The sequence below is a fragment of the Danio rerio genome, chromosome 6 (assembly GCF_052040795.2).
Source record: "Danio rerio strain M-AB ecotype USA chromosome 6, GRCz13ab, whole genome shotgun sequence".
Taxonomy (NCBI): domain Eukaryota; kingdom Metazoa; phylum Chordata; class Actinopteri; order Cypriniformes; family Danionidae; genus Danio; species Danio rerio.
Window position 1 is genome coordinate 54,700,734 of NC_141026.1, and position 10,412 is coordinate 54,711,145.

A 10,412-nucleotide genomic window follows, 5' to 3' on the forward strand; every position below is an offset into this window, starting at 1 on the left:
GACCACAGAGAGTCAGGACCACAGTTTAACGTCTCATCCGAAGGACGGCACCCACTGACAGTTTAGTGTCCCCTTCACTTTTACTGGTGCATTAGGACTCACACAGACCACAGGTTAAGCGCCCTCTGCTGGCCTCCCTAACACTACTTCCAACAGCAACCTAGTGTTCCCTAGTGGTCTCCCATCCAGGTACTGACCAGGCTCAGCCCTGCTTAGCTTCAGTGAGTCACCGGTCTTGGGCTGCAGGGTGATATGGAGTTAATATAAACAACTTTATTTTCATTACCTAACATTAACAAAGATGAATAAATACTGTAATAAATGTTGTTAGTAAATATATTAGCGTTAAATATTAAAAAATGTTTGAAGAGTTACCATATTAATAATAACATCATAAACTGCATATTTGAATAAAAAATGCCACAACTATTTATATCTTCTCAATCTTAGGAACACTCACCAGCCACTTTATTAGGTACACCTCACTAGTACTGGATTGGTCCCCTTTTTGCCTTCAGAACTGCCTTAATCCTTCGTGGCATAGATTCAAGAAGGTACTGGAAATATTTCTCAGAGATTTTGGTCCGAATTGACATGATAGCATCACACAGTTGCTGCAGATTTGTCAGCTGCACATCCATGATGCGAAACTACCGTTCCACCATATCCCAAAGGTGCTCCATTGGATTGAGTTCTGATGACTGTGGAGGCCATTTGACTACAGTGAACTCATTGCCTCCTTCAAAGTCACCTTTCTTCCCATGCTCGGTTTGAACTGCAGCAAATCGTCTCGACCATGTCTACATGCCTAGTTGCTGCCATGTGATCGGCTGACTAGAAATCTGCATCAACGTGAAGTTAGACAGGTGTACCTAATAAAGTGGTCGGTGCGTGTATATTATAGTTATGCATATTGCTTACATCAGTGGTCACCAAACTTGTTCCTGGAGGGCCGGTGTCCTGCAGATTTTAGCTCCAACCCTAATCAAACACACCTGAACAAGCTGATCAAGGTCTTACCAGGTATGCTTAAAACATCCAGGCAGGTGTGTTGAGGCAAGATGGAGCTAAACCCTGCAGGGACACCGGCCCTGCAGGACCAGGATTGGTGACCCCTGGCTTACATGAAAGAAAAACATGCGGATACAACTAAATTTGACTGAAATTTAATTTGCAAACTACTTTTAGACAAAATATAAACATCAATATAATTTAATATTAATATCCTACAGAAATAAAAATATTCCAGATTCATGAGTGACCGATACAGCAGCAAAATTAGAAATCAAGATGGCTGATACCACAAAAGTCACGAACAATCCCCCAAAGAAAGCTGTTTTATTGAGAATTAGGATAACATCACATCCTTGGTCATGGTGAACAGACTTATTACTTGGCATCATGTAAGTTTGCATATATCTGTGAACTCAAACCTGCAGTCAGTCTTCCGCGTTAGACCTTTGGCAACTTGAAGAATGTAAACCAAAACATAACGGTTACCACGAAATCAAACGAGAAAAATAATAAAAATAATAATTAAATCACAGAATGAGTCATGCTCCCATGATTCATTGCCAGCTCATGTTGCCTGGATGCTCTGAAGAAAGAACAAACATCATAACAAACCTTCAGTACAACAATAAAGTAGAATTGCTTTTCGATAACATCTTCATTACTAGCTTTATTTAAATAATTCAATCAATTGTATTTTTTTTTAATTTAGACTCCTTTAATCTTCTTCATTAACTCTCAGGTGTACATCATCTCAGCCATGTGCGACATCTTCTTGGGGATGTAAAGGTAATATTCCATGTATCCGGAAAGGTCCTCTATTGTGATGTCATCCACGTAGGCGCGGGCCTGTTCGGAGCAGGAGCGAGGGGAACTTGATGCTCCGTTATTACTCCCGCTGGAAGTTCTGCTGTTGGCTAAATGATCCTGCGGGACGGGCAGCTTTTGCTCACATTCGGAGATCACATCTCGAAGGCCGGTGAAAGAGTAAACCTCGACCCCTTGCCATCCGGGACACTGGCACTCCCGCTGGCCACACGGGCACTGACCGCCTTCCTGTAGCTTGGACAGAGTCTGAAAGTCAGTGTTGGCTTCTCCTGTCTCCTGCGTTCCTGGGCCGCATCCTAAAGCAGGTCTGTTTTCCGGAGCGTTCTCGTCATCTGAGGAGGTTCTGGGATTGAGGGGTGATTCCTGACCCTTTGGAGAAGGGAGGTGGGTTTTGTAACCAACCACACCGAATGCAGTGGAGCACGAGGTGGAGAATGGGACATCTGTCCTGACAGCGCCGGTGTCATCAGGCTCTGGAGGGGTCTTGTGTTTGAGGGGTCCAGGAGGGGGAGACATTTTGCTGCAGTAGGTGAACTTTGGAGGATGAAGGATGGGAGATTTTGATCGCCGTCGTCGCTGGTTCCTCACAACAGCTCTTGATGACTTTCTAGTACATCTAATGTAAAACAAATAACGAAGTCCAAAGTATTAGTATTGCTTTAAATTGTGTCATTTCTGTTTAAACCTTATAGAGCAGCGATCACCAAACTTGTTCCTGGAGGGCCGGTGTCCTGCAGATTTTAAGTCCAACCATAATCAAACACCCCTGAACAAGCTAATCAAGGTCTTATTAGGTATACTTGAAACACCCAGGCAGGTGTGTTGAGGCAAGTTGGAGCGAAACCCTGCAGGGCACCGGACCTCCAGGAACGAGATTGGTGACCCCTGTTATAGAGCATACAGTTAAAGTCAGAATTATTACCCCCCTGAATTATTAGCCCCGTTTATTTTCCCCCCCCCAATTTCTGTTTAACGGAGATCAGATTTTTTTTCAGCACATTTCCAAACATAATAGTTTAATAACTCATCTCTAATAACTGATTTATTTGATCTTTGCCATGATGAAAGTAAATAATATTTGACTAGATATTTTTCAAGACACTTCTATACAGCTTAAAGTTATATTTAGAGGCTTAACTAGGTTAATTAGGTTAACTAGGCAGGTTAGGGTAATTAGGCAAGTTATTGTATAACGATGGTTTGTTCTGTAGACTATCGGGAAAAAAATTGCTTAAAGGAGCTAATAATTTAGACCTTAAAATGGCTATTAAAAAATTTAAAACTGCTTTTATTCTAGCCAAAATAAAACAAATAAGACTTTCTACAGAAGAAAAAACATCATCAGCCATACTGTAAAAATGTCCTTGCTCTGTTAAACGTCATTTGGGAAATAAAAAATAAATAAATAAATAAATAATAAAAATTAAAAAAAAATCAAAGGGGGGCTAATAATTCTGACTTTAACTGTAGATGTCCTCCAATCTGATCAGGGTCATTTAATACTCAGGATCTGTCAATACAAGTCCTTATTAGAGATGAGATGGTTTAAGGAAGAAAGAACGGGAAAAAAAAAAACGTTGGGTTCTCTTGTCACGGTTGTTTTTATTTTCCCTTCAATTAAATGATTTTTCAGAATATCATCCTTTGTGATCAAAGAAAACAAAACCCAGAATATAAATTTTTGTATGAACTATCCCTTTAACAGTGTGCTTGTGTAGTTCTAATTTTGTAAAACTTAAACATTTTTTGACTGTTTCCCAGACTGAAGTGAATCCACATAAGACTATTTGCCAGAGGCTGTGGATTATTGCTAATCATACAGGTCATCCAAAAAACATTCATAGCGCTTCACTTTTTCCACATTTTTATGTAACAGTCTTATTCCAAAATGGATTAAATTCATCGATTTACAAAAATCACACAAACATAAGTATTTACAGCCTTTGCCGTGAAGCTCTAAATTGAGCGCAGGTACATTCTGATTCTACTGATCATACCTGAGATGTTTCAGCAGCTTAATTAGAGTTCACTGTGGTCAATTCCATTAAAAGGACATGATTTGAAAAGGCATACACCTGTTTATATAATGTCTCAGGATTTACAGTGCATGTCAAAGCACAAATCGAGCATGAAGACAAAGGAATTGTCTGTAGACCGAATTGTCTCGGGCCACAAGGCTGGGGAAGGTTTTAGAAACATTTCTGCTGCTCTGAAAGTTCCAGTGAGCAGAGTGGCCTCCATCATCCATAAGTGGAAGATGTTTGAAACCACCAGGACTGTACCTAAAGCTGGCCAGCCATCTAAGCTGAGTGATCAGAAGGGCAGAAGGGCATTAGTCAGGGAGGTGATCAAGAACCCGATGGTCACTCTGTTTGAGCTTCAGCGTTCTTCTGTGGAGAGAGGAGAACCTTACAGAAGGACAACCATCTCTGCAGCAATCCACCAATCAGGCCTGTATGGTAGAGAGGCCAGACGGAAGCCACTCCCCGCCTGAAATTGGCCAAAAGGCATCTGAAGGACTCTCAGACCATAAGAAACAAAATTCTCTGGTCTGATGAGACTAAATTTGAACTCTCTAGAGTGAATGCCAGGCGTTCTGTTTAGAGAAAAGCAGACACCATTCATCACCAGGCTAATACCATCCCTACAGTAAAGCATGGTGGAGGCAGCATTATGCTGTGTGGGATGTTTTTCAGCAGCAGGAACTGGAAGACTAGTCGGGATAGAGGGAAAGACAAATGCAGCAATATACAGAGACATCCTTAATGAAAACCTGCTTCAAAGTGCTCTTGACCTCAGACTGGGATTATGGTTCATCTTCCAGCAAGACAATGACCCAAAGCACACCACCAAAATATCAATGAAGTGACTTCACAACAACTCGGCGAACGTCCTTGAGTGTCCCAGGCAAAGCCCAAATCTAAATCCTATTGAACATCTCTGGAGAGATCTGAAAATGGCTGTACACCATCGCTTCCCATCTAACCTGATAGAGCTTGAGAGGTACTGCAAAGAGGCATGGGCAAAAACTCCCAAAGACAGGTGTGCAAAGCTTGTGGCATCATAATCAAGAAGACTTGAGGCTGTAATTGCTGCCAAAGGTGCATCAAACTATTGAGCAATGGCTGTGAATACTGATGTACATGTGATTGTTCAGGTTTTTTATTTTAAATAAATTTGCAATAATTTCAAAAAATCTTTTTTCACATTGTCATTATGGGGTATTGTGTGGGAACTGTCCCCATTTACTTATTTCTATAACCACAATGTATAAAGTGTATTTTAAGAGTGTTTTGAGACCACCCCCAAATTACAGTGCATGTGTTTTTTGGAAACTAATTCACCATCTCCTCCCCTGTCTTTTTCTACTGTACTGTTTGTTCTCTCCATTCTGCATTTTAAAAATATGTCGGATAGGACCCTCCCTCACCTGACCTCTCGTGTGCACGGTAATGCTTAAGGTGAATGTAATATTGGAAGCTCCGTGCATTCTTTTGGAAAAGTGTGCTTGAATTTGAAATATTCCATGTCCGTGATATTTAAACATTTTACATCGTCAACAAAATTATTTTGTTATAATAATCAATTTATTGCCCGGCCCTAGTACAGACCCATCATTTCACTTCAACAGACCTCATTCTCCTTTAGTATTCAACTGAAGAAAAAGTTATCAACACCAGCTTTGAACACATTTTAGCTCCTGGGTGAACTAGATCATCTTAAAGCAGAGCTTACCCAAGCCAGTTCTCTTTTGAGGAGGTCATTTTGGATTTAGCTCCTTCTGGACTACTTCGAGCAACCAACCTGGAAGCCAAAGACTCAGAGACGCGGACTGCAGTTGTGGAACTGGAAAGAAACACATTCAATTATGCGAACAGTACAAACACTCTCTGCTACAGGCTTTTCCTTCACTTATCAAACTGGAGCTCAAAATAAGGCCCAATCCCAATTCTATTTTTATACCCCTAACCCTTCCCCTTGGCCCTTACAGCTGAGGGTTAGCGGGAAGGGCTTCAAAATGTACCCCTAATAATTGAGACAGCACTACAGCACCTGCACACGTCATCATATGTCATCATGGGCTCTTGCTTCATATGAGATCAGACGGTTGTGACTGCTGCACTTATTCCAGTTGTGCTATTTTTAGGTATTTGTTTTCAGGAAACCACTGAAGTCAAGTTATCATGTTATCATAACGATCTAATATGCAATATGCAATATGGCAATAAGATCATAACTGTACTGTGCATTTACACAGAGGCCATATTCATCTATGTAAACACACGAAAACAACACTAACATGATAGCAGACACTGTAAACAGCTCATTCCCAGCCACTAGACTTTTCTGACAGGGCATACGAGTGTCATCGAGTGTCAGAATGTCGTGGCACTGCTATACAGGAGTTATGATTATAGATCGCAAAATTAAGCGTGTTTTTTTTTAAAGCAACACAAATGCAGTTATGAAAATTTTAAAACATGTTTGTTTGTCGTAAAAATTTGTAATAATGACAAATAATACTAATTTGTGGATCTCCTTCAGTTCTCGAAATTAACTTTCTTACTTGGTAGCACTGGTGCTCCCAACTTCAAATATTTAGAAGCACCAGAAAACATTTAGGAGCACCCCCAAAAATGAATGAGCACCATTGCAAATTGTATTTTAAGGGAGTTTTTGTATTTTAAAACAACATCAATAAGACTAACAAAAACCAGAAACAACTATCTAACTAATTCTGTGATAACTTGATATTTGTGCAATCATTCCAAAATGTATGTCCAATAATTATAGAATATTAATGATGATGAAAATATAAAAAATAGTAACAATGAATTAAATTTCCCATTATGATGCTGCTTTAAATGCGCTTGAATGCAAGTTATCTTGCTATAAAATGTCTGTTACTTTATGAAAAAAAAATGGTTTTCAATAAATAAAAATGAAGCATTGCAGTAAGAAATATTTATTTAGTGCTTATTTTTTTATATGCATGTCAGTTTAATAAATAAAATTTCTGCTACAAAACAAAGAAAAGACTATAATAAATCATTCAATTCAATGCTGAACGCTGCAAAACAGTCATTAGTAACTATATAGAAATATAATATACATCTAAAAAAAGAATAGACAAAAGAAAGTAAGAAAAGTATTACTTCTATCACTCTTTAAAAGTTTTGGTTTTAGTTTGTGTCAATTTAAATGTTCAGTCTGAGCTGATTTTCATTTTTCTGTGTTTGTGGAAAAGCAGGCGAGTCGGCTGACCCAATATACGAGCAGGCAGAGCAGGATTCTCACGATGACCACCTCTCTTTGTTATAAGCCGCAGTTTCAGTGTAAACTTAGTAAAGGCAAGCTTCTTTGGCGAAGATGTGTACATTTAATGTACATTTGCGCTAAACACACAGTGAATCGAGATGCATCAAGATTCAGACACCTTCACTGAAAATACTCGAATTAATTAAGCTGGCGGATCGACATTCACCACATGTCATCATCTGTGCCTCAACTTTAGGTGGGGTTTGCAAACCTGTGTGCTTTTCACTCTTCAGCCGTTTGCATTCCCCGCTGTCATTAAAGCTTCCTCTCTGTCATCTAACAGCGGAAAGACTTGAGTGATTGAAAGCTAATATTAACCAATATAGCGACAGGGAAGACCGATTCAGCACGTTTTTAGAAAAAATCTAAACTGGTAACACTACAACCATTATATGCATTTGCACAAATGCTCCCAAATATATTATGAGGTCGCATAGACTAATTTTCAGGCGCATTAGACCAAGATGGTCGCAATTTCGAGCCCTGTCCTTAATTTCCGAGTTCAGCAATACTGCCGTTGTGGCTGATGTATTCTGGGAAATTTTCTTACCCCTTGGTTTCAAGTGTGGTCCTGAAAAATCTTTGTTCGAAGGGCTATTCACCCCTTAGCCCTACGCCTTCAAGTTCAAGAGATTTGGGACACCCCTACCCCTTGACATGAACGCACAAAACGAGGGGTAGGGGTAAGGGGAAGAGCTAAGGGTAGAATTGGGATTGCACCTAAATCAAAACACAGCAAACCTTTCAGCATCCACACGCAGTTTCTTAAAAGCAGTTTGTAGTGTCTCCTCTTCACACTCCTTTCCTACTTTCTCCACAGCAGCCATGATGTTCCACAGCCTTAAAACTGAAACCAAATCCATGGAGAACACACAAGTGAGCAACAATGACAAACACTATTATTTATTTTTAAAGATAAATAACTTTAAAGACTATATTTAACACAGGTTAGGTTTAACCATAATTATTAGCTCTAAACATCTCAAGGAATCTAACGTTGCTGTATTAAAGGAAATAACGATGCAGTGATTAAAACGTTGCTCCAGATTACACCACTGGATGTTAGAAACAATCGAGTAACGTTATCATTTAGCAAAACAACTCAAAACTTAAAATCCAACATTTACATTTTAATATCATATATCTATTTTTTTACATTGCAATAACGTTAGTTGACAGGTTCTGATTTAAGTTATAAAATAGCTCGAATATAAAGCAGCTTAGCTTAGCATTGTTTACAGCCAGATTGCGCGGTTTACATTCAGTGTTTACTTCACTTTGTAAAATATATAAACAAATATTAATCATTAGAGAAAAATACTCACGGTCAAATGACCCGAATCCGTGTAAATCCCTGACATACAGGAGTTTGTTGCTCCTGTTTTGAGGATCTGTGAGCTAACAGGCTAATGTTAGCCAGCCAGCGTGAAGTAACAATATTTGTGAGAAAACTCGCTTTAACCCGCCCGATGACAGGCTGTCGACGGGCATACCTTAACCTAGACAATACAGCAATAAAGTAACTGTTCACGACACTAGAAATAATCAACAAATTACGCCCTATAATGTCAATTTTCCACTCGCCAGTCTCTCTTGTTTACACTGAACCACTCAGAGTGACTCTGCAACAACGCAGGATTTGATGACGTAGTGCGCGTACGCGTTCACGTCAGAAGAAAACAAACGTGCTTATAGAAGCTTCTCGTATTGTCCAGCATTTTATAGTAGTTTATGTAAAGAGATGTTTAAATACCGAGTTATATGTACAATATTGAGTCTAAATTAAATTAATAAAAAATATTATTGAAAAAAGAAAAGTATAAGAATGTAGCTATTATATTACATTATTAAATTAGAACAGTAGCTGTGGGTGACGCGGTGGCGCAGTAGGTTGTGCTGTCGCCTCACAGCAAGAAGCTCGCTGGTTCGAGCTGGGTCAGTTGGCGTTTCTGTGTGGAGTTTGCATATTCTCCCTGGATTAGCGTGGGTTTCCTCAGGGTTCTCCGGTTTCCCCCACAGCCCAAAATGTTGCTGTTCAAATAAATTGTTCGTACTGTCTGGGGGTTTCCAAGAGATGGGTTGCAGCTGGAAGGGCATCCACTTCTTAAAAAATATGCTGGATAAGTTGGTGGTTCATTCCGTTGTGGTGACTCCAGATAATAAAAGGACAAAGCCTAAAAAGAAAACTATTTAGATGTATATATTACATAAATTTCACATATATTTCTAATTTCTAATCTCTCAACATGGACAAAACATTGGAAATAATATTAATACATCAATTAACTAAATAAATACTTTTTTTTAATTGTTTCTTTATTTGATTTAGCTGCTAACAAATCCACACAGTATTTTGTAAATCAACATTAATTTATTCAAAACGTTTCTGTGATAAATATTAGTATATATTACACCATTTATTTATTTGTGTAATTATTTTTGCTTTTTTGTTTACTATCAATATTAAAAAATACAAATAATATAGAACAAAATCATATTAGCAAAATCAAAAATCAAGACAAAATACTGTGGATAATAAACATTTGTATTTAGTGTATTAAAATGTATTATGACCTATTACTTTTTTTAATTTAGCATTTTGGTAACACTTTATTTTGATGGTCCATTTGAGTAGATTGTCTGCTTAATATCTGCTGATACTGCTCCAACAGACTTACACTAACTCTAACGCAACATTAAAATCTAATGAGATTTAGTTGGCATGTAGATGCAATAACTTAAATTAAACAATCGAACCATCAAAATAAAGTGTGACCTAGCCTTTTATTAAATTAACACAACATATTTACAAAGACAACGTCACTTTATGAATTAATTAACCCCAACCCTTCTCCAAAATTCGCCCTCTCTTCTCAGATGGGATGGCAAGCCAAATCTAAGGTTACCTTGGGCCAACTTTGGGCATATTTTTCTCCTAGTTTGGGCATCTCTGCTCTAAACAAACCCTTTCAATTTTTCTCAAGCTCCTTGCGTTCCTTTTGAAGGTAAAACCACTGTATAAGTCAAGTACTCTATTATGGTATTTTTTTAAATACATATTATGACCAATACGTCATGCTATGGTCATATTATACACATACAGTGCCTTCTGATATCAGTCAATCATCATTATTGTTTTGGAATGGTAACTAAAATCATCTGGAGTGGATTATTTTAACTCTAAATGGCGGCCTCTAGTGGTGATCAAGTCAATTGTCTCAGGTCTCCATGCGCTCTCCTTGCAAAGCATGTTT

The 10,412-nt window shown here is 38.5% G+C and overlaps 1 protein-coding gene across 1 annotated transcript; it reads right to left on the bottom strand.

Annotated features, from left to right (window-relative positions):
* Nucleotides 1-1,324: 1,324 nt before the first annotated feature.
* Nucleotides 1,325-8,751, bottom strand: oser1 (oxidative stress responsive serine-rich 1). The gene is made up of 4 exons (NM_200357.1): nt 8,484-8,751; nt 7,900-8,005; nt 5,575-5,685; nt 1,325-2,455 (listed from the first exon to the last, which is right to left on the bottom strand). The coding sequence occupies exons 2-4, from the start codon at nt 7,983-7,985 to the stop codon at nt 1,750-1,752; spliced, it is 903 nt and encodes a 300-aa protein (NP_956651.1). The 5' UTR covers nt 7,986-8,005; nt 8,484-8,751; the 3' UTR covers nt 1,325-1,749.
* Nucleotides 8,752-10,412: the final 1,661 nt, after the last annotated feature.